At 39.1% G+C, this 14,582-nt stretch overlaps 3 protein-coding genes and 1 non-coding gene across 5 annotated transcripts; 1 reads left to right on the top strand and 3 right to left on the bottom strand.

Annotated features, from left to right (window-relative positions):
* Positions 1-927: 927 nt before the first annotated feature.
* On the bottom strand, positions 928-6,848 carry LOC100261305 (mitochondrial import inner membrane translocase subunit Tim9). The gene is made up of 2 exons (XM_002265526.5): positions 6,562-6,848; positions 928-1,318 (listed from the first exon to the last, which is right to left on the bottom strand). Exons 1-2 carry the CDS (start codon positions 6,654-6,656, stop codon positions 1,132-1,134), a joined length of 282 nt encoding a protein of 93 aa, XP_002265562.1. The 5' UTR covers positions 6,657-6,848; the 3' UTR covers positions 928-1,131.
* On the bottom strand, positions 2,105-2,253 carry LOC132254232 (small nucleolar RNA snoR135). The gene has a single exon (XR_009466508.1). It is a non-coding gene; the product is annotated as a small nucleolar RNA snoR135 (small nucleolar RNA).
* Positions 6,849-7,037: 189 nt separating the features above from the next.
* Positions 7,038-11,626, top strand: LOC100261269 (kinesin-like protein KIN-10B). 2 transcript variants are annotated; one of them, XM_010655983.3, is made up of 13 exons: positions 7,038-7,357; positions 7,455-7,623; positions 8,613-9,006; positions 9,083-9,288; positions 9,383-9,693; positions 9,772-9,835; positions 10,097-10,214; positions 10,452-10,753; positions 10,840-10,886; positions 10,985-11,006; positions 11,098-11,160; positions 11,249-11,287; positions 11,386-11,626. In XM_010655983.3, exons 1-13 carry the CDS (start codon positions 7,140-7,142, stop codon positions 11,428-11,430), a joined length of 1,998 nt encoding a protein of 665 aa, XP_010654285.1. In that variant the 5' UTR covers positions 7,038-7,139; the 3' UTR covers positions 11,431-11,626. The 2 variants fall into 2 exon arrangements, with proteins under 2 accessions (XP_010654285.1, XP_002270444.1); XM_002270408.4 differs by having other exon boundaries at positions 7,040-7,357; positions 10,115-10,214.
* Positions 11,627-12,737: 1,111 nt separating this feature from the next.
* On the bottom strand, positions 12,738-13,962 carry LOC100233051 (metallothionein-like protein type 2). The gene is made up of 3 exons (XM_010655984.3): positions 13,750-13,962; positions 13,274-13,357; positions 12,738-13,178 (listed from the first exon to the last, which is right to left on the bottom strand). Exons 1-3 carry the CDS (start codon positions 13,812-13,814, stop codon positions 13,088-13,090), a joined length of 240 nt encoding a protein of 79 aa, XP_010654286.1. The 5' UTR covers positions 13,815-13,962; the 3' UTR covers positions 12,738-13,087.
* Positions 13,963-14,582: the final 620 nt, after the last annotated feature.

Here is a 14,582-nt window from a genome sequence, read left to right as displayed (position 1 = left end):
CTTCTGTCAATTTCATTAACTCAAAATAAAAGAAGTATTTTTTTATGAAATCCTAAATTAATATGAATTGTTTTCCTCTTGCATGGATTTCAAATCCCCATTTGCTTCAAGGGAAAGAATGAAGGACGAGATGTTTTAGCTGTCCCAAAGTGAAAATGAAGGGGATTGGGGATTGTCGAAAAGGGGAAAAAGGGAAGCGGATAAATCAACGACAAGGAATCGTGCCATTGCGGTAAAATATCAAGAATGATAATGTCGTAGAATGAACACGGGAAGAATCGGGTAGTGATGGTGATGCCCAATTTTGTCAGAAATCAGAATTGACCGCTTCTTTGCTGCTGATTGGAGAGCAGGGGGCAGTGTGAGCAATATCTATGGACAGTATAGCAGCTACCCAAGTCAACGACTGAGATTTTTACCATTAACTTTCTAATCCTACTAGTAATCACATCTTATTTTTTATTTTTTTTAGTTTTTACAGGTTACGATGGACTTATGCACTAGGCGACTGCTCAAAACACGCAAAGTGATTTCCCTGTTTTAGAAAAATCAACCGAATTATCTAAAGCGAAAGCTAAATCCAATAAGGCCATTAATTCGGGACCAACACAGACGGATTATGATGGATGAATATTATCTAAATAATCTTAAGCCCAGCTTATAGAAAAACAGAATCAACACAGGGGTGGCCAGCAAGACGAAGTAAACCTGGTCCAAGTCTGTATGGCCATGCAAGTAATAGCTATTAGCCACCAAAAAAACCACTCAAAATGGTATTGCCCCAACTCATGACATTCTCAACTTGCCCCATATTCTGCCTCGTCTCCATTACAAAAAATGGCTAACCATGATGTTTCTACAACATCTATCAAGATTCATAAGTCATGACAAATTAATCATGACAACAAGTCTCCCTAATCCTTTCAATGAGAAACAAGACACTCAAAATGAAGTTTTTAATTCATTTCCGTCCCAGTATATAATGCTACCTTAAACAAGGTTATCAGATTTAATCACAAATGCAGACGTATAACAAAATAACAAAACCCATCCTAAACCCATACTCCAATGATAAACCATTTCAACATTTTCCGATTGGTTTTCCATTGCAAAAAGTTGATGAGCTAACACTTAATCCTGTGTAGCTGTTCCTTGGTTAAGCTCTGCAAATCTCATGCCAACACGCATTGAGTGCTTCAGGAACTTCTCAGCACACCTGCGAACACATGTTTCTTCCTGCTTGTCTAGGGATTTCCGCGGGAAGCTATCAACACAATCGGTGAAACATCTCTCCACCAATGAATTGTACATCCTTAGACTGCAATGTTGTTTTGACAAGGAAAACAAAATAAAACACAATCTTTAGCATTGCAGTATCTTAATATGTTGAGCAGTATTTTTTCCTTCTTAACCCAAAAATCCCACAACCGTGAAGCAACGATAGACACAGTAGAATTATAATACAGAAAATTGAAAATCGTGATACATGGTGAAAATAGTATGTCAAATTGTCCACATTTTTTTTTTGTACAATGACCAGGAATGACAGATCCACAGACCATTAGCATTCACAATTCATCTGCATCCCTCATATTTGTTTAACCAATCCCAGATTTTCGTATTTTAACATTTAAAGCCTTTTTGTGGCTACTATAAGCTATTGCAATAGAAATGATAATATGCTAAGATCCTATTTAATATAAACATCACAAGCTACTTTTTCCAGTGATTAATACTATAAAAGTAAAAGCAAAAGAAAACCTTCCACTCCATATGCAACTTTGGAAGGTATAAAAAATGAAGACTTTAGAACAGAGTCATCCATCAGATGGGAATTAATTAACCATGAACATGGAAATCTCTCATCCAAGAAGAATACAAAATCTTGAATTTTCTATGCATGCATATGTTTCATCATCATCAGGCCCTAGCGAACCATTTGGTGCATCATTTTGAGCTAGGTTTAAATGTTCCATCATTATGTTATTACTAGCTTTAACAAACATGATATGATATTTTTCCACAGATTATGGAGACTAGCATACACTTCAACAAGCTTATAATACAGTAGAGGTCAGATTATTATACATATAATAAAATGTTATCACTTTGGGAAGATGATTTGTCGGAGTTTTTGATGTTTGGAATGAAATAAAAGACTGCCCATCTTTACTGGGCCAGTGTTGCAAGGAATGTTTGGCATAAAAGAGTGCCTTGACTGTAGCACAATGCCAATAAACCAATCCTTGCTCATTCATGAAAACAAACCCAAGTGAACAGAGTAGCCTAATTATAATCTAATTGTAACACAACGCCAGTACACAATTCCTGCTCACTTATAAAAACAAACCCAGATCACAATATCATATATATAGGTTCACCGAAACAACCACTACTGAATTCAACATGAGTTACATTCAGTAACATTGGTTTCATCTATGTGGAAGGACTGTCAACTGCAGGCTGAGTCAAAGAACAGACGCTCAGCCTGATCTGAACCCGCAGTCAACAGCTTATTGTCACAAGATGCTTCAAATAACCCTTCCCATAGGCTTATATAGGAGGTAGGAAGCTTCTAGAGACCCTTGAAGACATCTACACTTAGTTACAAAGTGAAAGAGTATGGAAGCTTTTAAAGAGGACTAGAGATGTCCACACATCTCTACACTTAGCTAGGAGAGCATTGAAATAATGTGGGGTGTTCTAAAGTCTTCCAAAGACATCTTGTACATAGACTAATGTAGAAACTTCTAGATTATTCTTGATTTGTAAGGAACCTTCCAAGGTTCTAGAGACTTCCTAAGGTGCCTATAAATAGGTAAATGCCTCATTTGGCCAAGACACCACCCAAAATCACTTCCTAACCAAACAAGCGAATTCCAAAGCACTTGTAATGCTTCCTTTGAGTAATAAAGCTTTCATTTTTTAAGTGTTGCCTACTACGCCCTCTAAAACTTTTAAGTTGGGTGCGTCTTAGCCTAGCAAGCTCAGCATCAGGAGTAAGGCTAACTTAGCAAGATCAAGGAGTTGACTTGTCTAAGTGCCGCACGAGTTTAGGAAAAGACCAAGTCCGTGACAATTGATATCAGAGCATGGGTACGAAGCGGATATGTTGGGCTCCAATATGGATGAGACTAGTGAGTAAACCCGTGGAAGGGAGACCAAGCCTGCTGCATGAGGTAAGGACAGGAAGGATAAATTTCATGATGACTTAGCCAACATGAAGGCAAGGCTAGCCAAGATGGAGCTAGCCATGGCAGACACCCAGGAGAGGGTGGACTTGATTGAGCAAGGCATGGAGAAGGGCTTAGAAGATCTAAGGGAGCATATCCAAGACCTTCGTGAGGGGATGCTAGGCTCACAAGTTCAGTCGGTGTCACATGAGGAGTTCTTGTCCTTCCAAGACAAGGTCATGAACATGTTTGCTAACATGAAGTCAAGAGTGGAGGCCTTGGCTACACGCATGGAATCCCTAGATCAGGAGGTTCGACAAGAGCTGGCCATCTACAAGATTGTCGTATCAGCATGAGCCATGGCCACTCATAAGGCACCAAGGCTGGAGGTGCCCAAGCCACACATGTTCAGTGGCAAACGAGATGCCAAGGAGTTGGACAACTTCTTGTGGTGCATAGAGAGGTATTTCGATGCTATCGCACTAACTAATAAGGCGACTAAGGTAAGAACTACAACCCTCTACCTTACTGACACAACTACTTTATCGTGGTGTCGGAGGTTTGACGATATGGAGATCAAGAGGGAGATCAAGAGGCAGTTCTACCCCGAAGATGTGGCTTACTTAGCTAGGAAAAACATGAGGCGCCTCAAGCACACAAGCTTGATTGGTGACTATGTCAAGGAGTTCTCTTTGCTCATGCTTGAGATTCCTAATATGACTGAGAAGGAATTGTTATTCAACTTCATGGATAACCTGCAAGGGTGGACCGAGCAAGAATTAAGGCGCTGAGGTGTTCAAGACTTAGCCACTACTATGACAATAGCAAAGTATTTAACGGATTATAAGAGGGAAGACTCCTCCAAGGTTGAGTCTTTGGAGGATAGCCACACCACGAGTGGGGGAGACGAGGTTTCAAGGGACCACAATGCTCCTAAAATGGGATCAGACAAGACGCCTAACATCCGGGAAGGAAAAGGTAAGGCAGAAAGTAAGGAGTTTATGCCTAAAATCAAATGCTTCCTGTGTGACGATCCACATTGGGCACGGGATTGTCCAAAAAAGAAGGCGCCCGTGACATGATTGAGGAGAGAAAATAGGAAGACGAAGCACATATGGGCTCGATGCAGCTACTAGGTGTCCTCTAAGTCAACCCAAAGCCTAGTACACCTAAGACCTCCTTACTATCAGGGGTGCAAGTAAAGAAGGCAAAAGGAGAGCGAGCTAAGGTAACCCACACACACATGGACAAGGTCACCAAGAGAAAGGTGAACTCGATGGGCAAGAGGAAGCAACACTCCAAACATTGAAAGTGCAGGTGTTTGCATCCATCCAAGGCCTCATGGGAGAAGAAGGTGAAGAATATCTTGATTGAACGGGTCACCAGGAGACAAGGGGTCCCTCCTATGATAGAGAATCTGGTCCGATGGAAAGGACCACCTAAGAGGCAGACAAGCTAATAACATGTGGATGCCTTGAGAAAGTTTTGGAAACACATCAAGAGGTTTCAAGAGGAAGCAACAACTGGGACGTCAACGGCATGGGTGGAGGAGAGTGTCACAATATGCTTCAAATGACCCTCCCCATAGGCTTATATAGGAGGTAGGAAGCTTCTAGAGACCCCTGGAGATATATACACTTAGCTACAAAGTAGAAGAGTATGGAAGCTTCTAGAGAGGGCTAGAGATGCCCACACATCTCTACACTTGGCTAGGAGAGCATTGGAATAGTATGGGGTGTTCTAGAGTCTTCCAAAGGCATCTTGTACATAGCGTTGTAAATAGACTAATGTAGGAGCTTCTAGATGATTTTTTATTTGTAAGGAACTTTCAAAGGTTCTATATACTTCCTAAGGTGCCTATAAATAGGTAAATGCCTCATTTGGCCAAGGCACCACCTAAAATCAATTCCTAACCAAGCAAGTGAGTTCCAAAGCACTTGTAAAGCTTCCATTCTTTAAGTGTTGCCTACTATGCCCTCTAAAGCTTCCAAGTCGAGTGTGTCTTAGCCTAGCAAGCTAAGCATCGGGAGTAAGGCTGACTTAACAAGATCAAGGGCCTTGACTTGTCTAAGTGCCGCACGAGGTTAGGAAAAAACTAAGTCTGTGACACTATGCTTCTATAAATCAACTTTGTGCTAAATCCAAATCATCTCAAATACAACGGTCACTATTAGTTTAATAGTAAGAGAAAGTTCAAATGGCCTGAAAGAATATGCTTACCAAAAAGCCAAATCCAAATGAAAATGAGAAGGAACAACAAGTTGAACACAGGCTATTAAATAAATCACAAAATCTCATAGGTGAGAGAGAGAGTCCTACTCCCTTTACCAACGACAACCCAATAAAATAGGCATCCAAGAAAGAACAAGTACTTCAGCTCTGGCAATGGCTCTTCCATTTCTTCCAACTTTCAAATGTTTCTTTCTTCCATAACATCCACCTAAGCATAAGAGAGCAGTTCTCCACATGATGACCTTGCTATTTGCACAATTCTCCCATGCCAACCATCAAACATCTCTTTAAAATATCTAAGCTCCCATACCAACCATCAAACATCACTTTAAAAGATCTAAGCAGCATTAGCACACCTCTATAAATCTGAATAGAGGAATCCATAGCTTCAAAGCTATGAGAGAATGCATAAGCAAGAGGTCCACTGTCTCTTGCCCCTTGATCCTGCACCGGCAATTAGGGAAAATATTCCTCTCCTCACCAAAATATCAAATGGTCAAAATGATGCCTAAAAAGGCCATCAGGCTAAACTTAACCTCCATTCAGGCTCTGCTTCGCCATACTTCCTGAGGGAAGGCACTCCCCCTGGTTGTAACAACCCACATGTGGTGAGAAGATTTCACAGAAAATTTCCCATCCTGAGATGGGTCCATGTCAAGCTATTCTCAACCCACCCTTCCCATTCGTCCCCTCATATAATAAACTCATGACATGGTCTGCCTCTTAGAACTCCCGATTCTTAAAATATCTAACAAAATTCAGATAAAAAAGACACTTACCCGCAATCCTTCCCAACACCATCACAGCCCTCTATTCCCCAGTTCCCAAACATAGGGATCTGAGAAGGCTTCCTCTTAAGGATTTATCCCCACACCACATTCAACACAAATAAGCACGAAACTCAAATAATACCTAAAACTGCTAATTTCCCCCAAATTACATCAAATTCATGCAATCTCTACCTCATCACATCACTATCAGAAGGGAAATAATTAATAAATTTCACCACATTGCTCATTCATACAAAATACATATTGCTTTTTACAATCAGCACACCTCCACAGAATAGCACCATGCATACAAATTGAAACAAATACAGAAAACAAATATTAGAACACCATCCAATTCAATTAACCGAGACATTTAGAGAGAGAACCTGTCGCGGATCTGGAGCTGGTCGATCATAGCAGACATTCGGAGCTTAGCTTCCTCGGGAAGAGAGTCCAAGTCTCCTAGCATGCTTTTATCCATCTTCACCGCCTTATGGAACAATGAGGTTTTGGACTCCTCCTCCTCCTCTTTCCCAAAACCCCAAACCCTAAAACCCTACTGACTTACAACAGTCCAACCAACTACCAGGCCATGCTTCTTCATATACACAAGCCAACTCTCAACGAAATCGTTGCCCATCGGGACTCATCATTATTTTTTTAATTAAAATTACCCAATTTGGGATATATGGATTTTATTTAATTTATATGAATTTGGGAGATGACCTCATCATAACAATTAGCAAAAATTGATGAGCACGTGGCATACATGAATTGATGACGTGGCACGTGAAAATGGAAAGAAGCCAAAAAAGAGCGCAGCAGCCACATTGGCCCACTCAAATTCAAACAGAAACCGCAGCTCCAAAGTTTAAAACCCAAGCCCGGCCTTTCAACGGTCATTTTTCATGAGCACCGCCTTTGTCTCTCCACACTCTCTGCAAATCGAATCTTCTCTTCCTCTATGGCAACCTCACTCATCACCCCCAAAAAGGCAAACACTATGCAATTGCAATCCACCTCCATCTCCAAGGTCAGGGTCATCGTGAGGGTGCGCCCCTTTCTTCCCCACGAAATCGCCGCTGCCAAAAACGGCAACCCGATTTCGTGCGCCTCGGTCCTTGATCAAGACTGTGAATCTGGTGAAGAAGTTGTTGTTCATCTTAATGATCAAGAAACCAGGTGAAAATTTTCATGCTTTTGGTTTAGATCTTGAGCCCTTGATCTCTGGGTGTTTGTCACTGATTCGGCTTCTGGGTTGTGTTGTTTCTGGGTGTAGTCGCAGGGAGTGCTACAAGTTGGACTCTTTTCTTGGCCCACATGACAACAATGTGAGTCTGATTTTTTACAGAGAAGTAAGCCCTTTGATTCCAGGTATCTTTCATGGCTGCAATGCCACTGTCTTCGCTTATGGGGCAACTGGCAGTGGAAAAACCTACACCATGCAGGTCCGTATCAAGAGAAACCCACAACCCAGTTTCTATTTCTAGGCCTAGTTTACTTCTTGTTGCCTTCTGTTTGCTTGCCCAGAAAACCGAGGATGGTAAAGAAGAGTAAATGATTTTTTATTGTTTATTTTTGGATGCTTTTATGTTGTTTGGGCTTTGGAAAACCAAGTAACCAATTTCTATTTCTGGGACTTGTTTATTTCCAGTTACCTTCCGTTTGTTTCCCCAAAAATCTTTGGACAATTAAGAGAGGTGAATAAAATTTTGAATTTGATATATATTGGTTTTTTTTTTTTTTTTTGGTATTTAGTTTTGGAAAAAATGAGAGTCATCCTCAATCAGGCAAATGGATAAAGAACCCAATTTTTGTTTCCTAGTGCTAATTTCTATGAACCGCTGTTTATTTTCCCAGAAAATTGAGGAAAACAAAGTTATTCTTTATATAGGACAAGTTTCTCCTTTTTTCAATCATATTTTTAATGTGGTTCTGGTTGGGGAGATATGAAAAGAAAATTCCCACCTCAGTTAAATAGTTGAATTGGGATCAGTTGAATGGAGGGTTTTGTTTCTTTTAGTCCCAATAAGAATAAGTTCGAGGCTCCAATTTTAATTTATCATCAAGTAAATAAAGAATTAGAGTTTGTTTGACCACTGATTTTTAAGAAAAGCCTGTTTTTTCAGAACAAAATTTTGTTTAGGAATTCAAATATGAAAAACAGTTTTCTCTGTTGATTCTTTTAAAGGCATTGTGCACTTATGTACAATTCAAGTATGATCTCAAAAATCATCTTGTTTTCATAATAAATTCCTAGAAAACTATTTTCAATCCAAAATTTGTCAAACATGTTTTTTGAAGTTGGAAAACTGTCTTTGTTTAGAGAATGGAAAATTGTTTTTCAGAACATTCTCCAAACAGAATTTCAGCTTCTTTTATTTCTGTCTTCTTATTATCTTCATGGTGAAAATCCAAGACATCATTGATGATGCAGGGCACTGATGAGCTTCCAGGTCTAATGCCACTTACCATGTCAGCAGTTCTAACTATGTGCTGGAGCACAGCCAGCACTGCAGAGATGTCATATTATGAGGTCTATATGGACAGATGTTATGATCTGTTGGAAGTCAAAGCAAAGGAAATTGCAATATTGGATGACAAAGATGGGCAGATTCATCTAAAGGGCTTATCTCGTGTCCCAATAAGTTCCATGTCTGAATTTTATGAGGTCTTCTCTCATGGAATTCAGCGCAGAAAAGTTGCACACACAGGGCTTAATGATGTCTCTAGCAGAAGCCATGGAGTCCTTGTGATATCTGTTTCCACTCCTTGTGATGATGGCTTCGGTGCTGTTGTTACTGGGAAGTTGAACCTCATCGATTTAGCAGGTTTTGCACTACCCCTTGATCAACTCAATTATTGGTTTATATCAAGCTTTCTGAACTGTAGATTTGATTTGATCAGGTAATGAAGACAACAGAAGAACCTGCAATGAAGGGATACGTCTCCAAGAGAGTGCTAAGATCAACCAGTCCCTATTTGCCTTATCAAATGTGATTTATGCCCTTAACAATAACAAGCCCCGAGTACCATACAGAGAAAGCAAACTGACCCGGATACTGCAAGATTCCCTTGGAGGAACCAGCCGTGCATTGATGGTTGCTTGTCTGGTAAGAAATTGTTATCATGAACATTCCCAGGACTGATTTTCCCATTTTTGGTACTATTGGATGCTAATAGTAATTCCATTTTTGGTACCAACAGAATCCAGGAGAGTACCAAGAATCTGTTCATACGGTCAGCTTGGCTGCACGGTCGCGCCACATATCTAACTCTGTTCCATCAGCTCAAAAACAAGATACTCCAAATGTTAAAGTTGACATGGAGGCGAAATTGCGTGCCTGGCTTGAATCAAAAGGAAAGACAAAGAGTGCACAAAGAATGAGGGCATTTGGTTCTCCTCTTATGAGCAAAGCTCCTAGTTCTTTGAGCTCTTTGAAGAAGCCCTATCCATGTCACAGCTCCACAAAAGCAAAGGCTATTACAAACCAAGGTGCTTCTAATGCTAAAGAAAGGTAAGACTACACATGAATTTTTTGTGATAATACATGACACATTAGTTCCAATCAAGACATTTTATTTTTTATTTGCAGGGTTCTTTCTGTGCAGCACAGAAATTTATTCAACAATAGAGGTTCAGTTGATTCTGGCACGGAGGTAAGTTCTAGAATTTGGTAAAACATTTCATGGAAATTTTATATGCTATTTATATGACAAGTTAATGCCTGACTGTTTCAATGATGGAAAATTAACACTTTCTTAGTTTCACCTGATGAGTTTCTTGACTCAACTCATGTAATGCTTGTTTTCTTTTCATTCAACCTGTAAGTAGAAAATGCAGTTATAAAACATCTTATTGTTTCCTATTTGTAGATTTTTTTGGCCTTCATAAAACATTTTAGTCTTTCATATTCACAGATTGAAGTTTCATTGCAGAGTTTCAACTTTGCTGCTGAGAACAATACCAACAATACAGAAGATGAGTTCAAGGCTGGTGGGGATGGGAGTGCCTCAGAAACAAATACAATTTTACCTGGTATTTTGCTTCTATCTGAGATTTATCACACTTGATCTGTTGCTTAAGACAATTCAAGGAAATCAAAATTGATTATAAGATCAAAATATTCCAAAACTGTTTTTGTTGCTTCCACTTGCTTAGCTTGTGTAGCTATCTATAGGCTGCTTGAATTTTCCATGGAAGCTGCAAAAGGTCTCTAGCAAGGCTGCTTGAATTTCTCTCTAAAGCTTTAAAAATTGTTTTACTTTTCCATAGATGATGCATTGGCAAATGACAAGAAGATGACAACCATGAAATCTGCCAACTCTATTGGATCACCACCAATTAGTGAGAAATTTAAAGCTCTTCAGGGTTCTCTAAGAAAAGTTCTCTCCCCTGTCAACTCCGATGATAGCAGAAAACCTCTCGAGGATCTCTCATCCAAAGGCCAAGTATGCTCAGTACCCTTTGAGCCAAAGACTCCCAAAACACCCACTAACATGACCTGTGCAAATGACAACTTCCAAATGGTTGACACACCCCTTGATAAATTTAATGTGCGAACTTCTAATTTAAAGGTATGTAGAAGCACATCATACTGTTTTTCTTCCTCCCCAGTCTTCTCTACCTGTAGTACTGATTTGTATTAATATCTAACACACAGAGCTCCCTCATTCAAGAATATATCGACTTCTTGAATACTGCCAGCATGTGAGTGAGAGTTTCTCTATTAAATTCCTTCATTTTTCTTTGGTTTTTTCTATGCAAGAGGACTAACTATAGCTCATTATTGGCCAATTTCACTACAGAGAGGAGCTGTTGGAGTTAAAGGTATACTTAAATATATCAACAGCAACACCCCAAATTTATCATCTTTTTCATATAACTGACATCTTTTCTCATCCTTGCTATCGTCATCCAGGGGATTGGACAGAAAAGGGCAGAGTACATACTTGAACTCAGAGAAGCAAGTCCACTAAAAATGGTAAGAAGCCCATCTGTTGCTGATTTGAGCTTTTAAGTTCATTCAATTAATCAAGTAATGCTAATGAGTATAGCTTTTATTGGTCCAGTTGAGTGATTTGGAGAAGATTGGCCTCTCATCCAAACAGGTAATAATGTTTAGCAGTTGTTCTTTCTTAAGCTGCTTAAAGATTCAGCCATAACAAGATTTTAACACAAGACTACTTTGCTCAAAAACCATCCACAGGTCTATAACGTATTTGGTAGAACTGCTAAAGGAATATTTGATTGACCAGGGAAAGCAAAGCTCATTCACTCACATTTGTAGGCGAAATCCCTTGTTCGCGGATTACTTGCGATGTTGTAATCTTTGTAGCATGCTTGGAATCATTTGACTTTTAGGCACGTATTTGCTTCCATTCAAGATGGGATGATGGGTCTTAAAATTCCAACTTTTATTAAATTCTAATGATCTTCTATTGATGATATCTTGATAAAGCTAAGAATATCTTTTTTTTTCTTAAGGTTATGTTTGGTTCTCTGAAAATACTAAGAAAATAAAAAAAATGCAAAGAAAAAGAAAATTAAATATAATTAAAACTAATTAAAAACTTATATATTTTTATATTATTTAATCTTTATATTGATGAGTAAAAATAAATAAAATGAGTTTGAAGTAACAAAAAAAATAATTTATCGACTTTTAATCTATTTTTTATTTTCTTTTACTTTTTTCTTTCCTTTTACTTTTCTTTTATATTTTTTTTCCCTCAAATTTTATGGGAACTAGCCCAAGATTCTATCATTATTTTAAAATCATATTTGATGTTAAAGATTAATCAATTCATCTTTTTATGTACAAATATATCATTTCTTGGAGTTGTAAATTTCTATAGCCAATACTCATGCATCGAGGCATTTGCAAAAAGAAAATATATATCAACCATACCCTTTTTAAAGTAACGTTTTAGTGCTTCCAAATATATATATTTATTTCACTTTTTCTTCTTATCACTTCATCAAGATGACAAACTCGACTTGAAGTTCTTCTTATCATCTCATCAAGATGACAAACTAGGTTTGAAATAGATGGCGGCAATGGTCCCACCACAGAGTGGGGAAGACCCAAGGGGATCCCCTTTTCAATAGTTGATTATTTCCCTTTTCTCTTAATATTAAAAAGTTGGTTGTGGTCCTGTGGAGCACAAAAAGAAGGTAAAAACAAGGAAATCTCTTCCTAATTATGGTTTGTGCCGTGGCCATCGGGCGCCTCAGAAAGCTGGGATTTTGACCAAAATCCTATTAATATCATCTGTAGGAGTGGTGGAGGCAGTTGATGGCTTTTTGCTTTTGATTAAGACGGCTTTTTGCTTTTGATAAAGACTAACGTGAAAGGACGAATATGCCAAAAAAAAAATATTGATTCGAGTACTTCATTTTTTCACTGTCTCAACATCGGCCAACCATGCTTTGTTTCTTCTTCTTCAACCACCCATTTCATCTCTCCACTGTTGCCTTTCTTTTCAATTTCATTTCTTCTTTATTTTTGCTATAATTCAAATGACACCCGGAAAGAGAAGAAGAGGTTGAGCCAGGAAGTTATAGAAGATAGGAGTTGTCATTCATTGCTTCAAACTCTCACTCTTCCAACACAGACATGAAAATCAAGAAAAACCAGCAGAGACCTTCATCATACTATCAGTACTTTTTTTTTTTTTTAATTATTATTACACTGACCAAATACTAAGCAGCCATGGTAGAAACCATAACAAACCAGAGACTGATGATTTGCTAGAACAGAAGCCTAGCCATGACTACCTTATTTTAGAAGACTCCTAAAAACACCTTGATCATACAGGACTCAAGACACAAACACGTAGGGTCGTCATATGCTATTATTCCTTCTTCTACGGTGGTCTCTACTCTGGTGGTGGTAAGGGAGTGGTTTCTCATTTGCAAGTGCAAGGATCACACGAGCAGTTGGATCCACACTTGCATCCGTTCTCAGCTCCCACGCCCATCTCAGATCCCTCAAAGTGCCTGCAAATTATAATTCAATCCATTATCTTCTATCAAAAATCATGATAACATATTGGTTTATTCAATCATTGACTATAGGTTATGAAAACACATACGTCTTCACTGGTGCAACACCAGCAATGATGGTCTCAGTGGTGGTGGCGCCCTCAGAGAAACTCAAGTCCGGGTACATCTTGCATCTGCATCATCGAAGAAAATTATACAAATAAGTAAAACAGATAGATATCTTCAAAAAAAACCACCATAAATGCCCATCAAGAACACACCCAACACAGTCCTGGAACCAAAAATTTCTTACAATAACCCACCACCTGATTTAAATAAAAAAAATGAAGATGCTAAGAGACCCCAAGGCCCCTTTGTTTTCCAGGGAAAGTGTAAAGCACGGCATTTTCTTTTTCTCTCCGAGAAAGAGGACGGCAAAACCGAGTGTGAAAAGTTTCAGAATTTTTACAAGGATGGCTTAAGATAGTGAAAGATCTTTAATCTCGCCAACCTTTTTTCCATCCATCAAAAGCTTTTCTCTCTGAAAACCACAAGCAAACAAATCTAAATGACAGTGAACAATTACCCTCCACAGCCGCTGCCGCAGGTGCAGCCAGACCCACAACCGCAGTTTCCTCCGCAGCAAGACATTTTCAGAGATGGATGGAAATGGAGAAAATGATCAGTCACCTAAAACTCCGGTAGTGCGAGTCTAAGGGGAGGCCTTAGCCCCCACTATATAATGCAGTGGAGGAGAGAGAACGTTGTCTATCCACCGTCCACCTGTCAGAAACCCCGCATCATGCCGATCACTTAAGCGTCGGTCTATAATTGTATCTGCCTCCTTGCACGCGCGTGTTCATCTTCCCTGTGACTTGTGGAATTTTCTCCAACTATACCAATAATACCATACGTTACTTTTACGTGTATGACGATTTAATGGACGGTTGATGATTTTGAAAGGAGTGCACCTCTGTCGCATTCTGCTATTGCTCCCCACTCAAACTGCACACTTCAAACCAGCATTTATATCGGTCTCATCACATTCACGGGCACCAAAATTAATTTGTTACAATTAAATTTTATGGTAATTTATGTGAATACATACTAATTTTCTTTGCTGCAAATACAGAAATTCTACGTCTCATTTCTTTAGACTATAAAAGTCGGATGCATTGTTGTAATTTTTATTTATTTAATATTTACCAAACTACCATTAATGCAACACAACTCAACAATGGCATAGCTGTAATTTGATCCCAACTCCATGCCCCTTCCAAAACCACAATCCAACTATTTTTTGATGAAGGGATACGTGGAATATACATTTATCACTAGTAACGAGTTTCGTGGTCTGACGTGGCCTCACTCCCCACTCGCCCCAAACGCGTGTGTAGTACACGGCCGGATCACACGCAT

This window comes from Vitis vinifera, chromosome 8, assembly GCF_030704535.1.
Source record: "Vitis vinifera cultivar Pinot Noir 40024 chromosome 8, ASM3070453v1".
In the NCBI taxonomy this organism is placed as follows: domain Eukaryota; kingdom Viridiplantae; phylum Streptophyta; class Magnoliopsida; order Vitales; family Vitaceae; genus Vitis; species Vitis vinifera.
The sequence above is the reverse complement of the archived record's forward strand: the minus strand, read 5'-3'. Positions and strand labels throughout refer to the sequence as shown.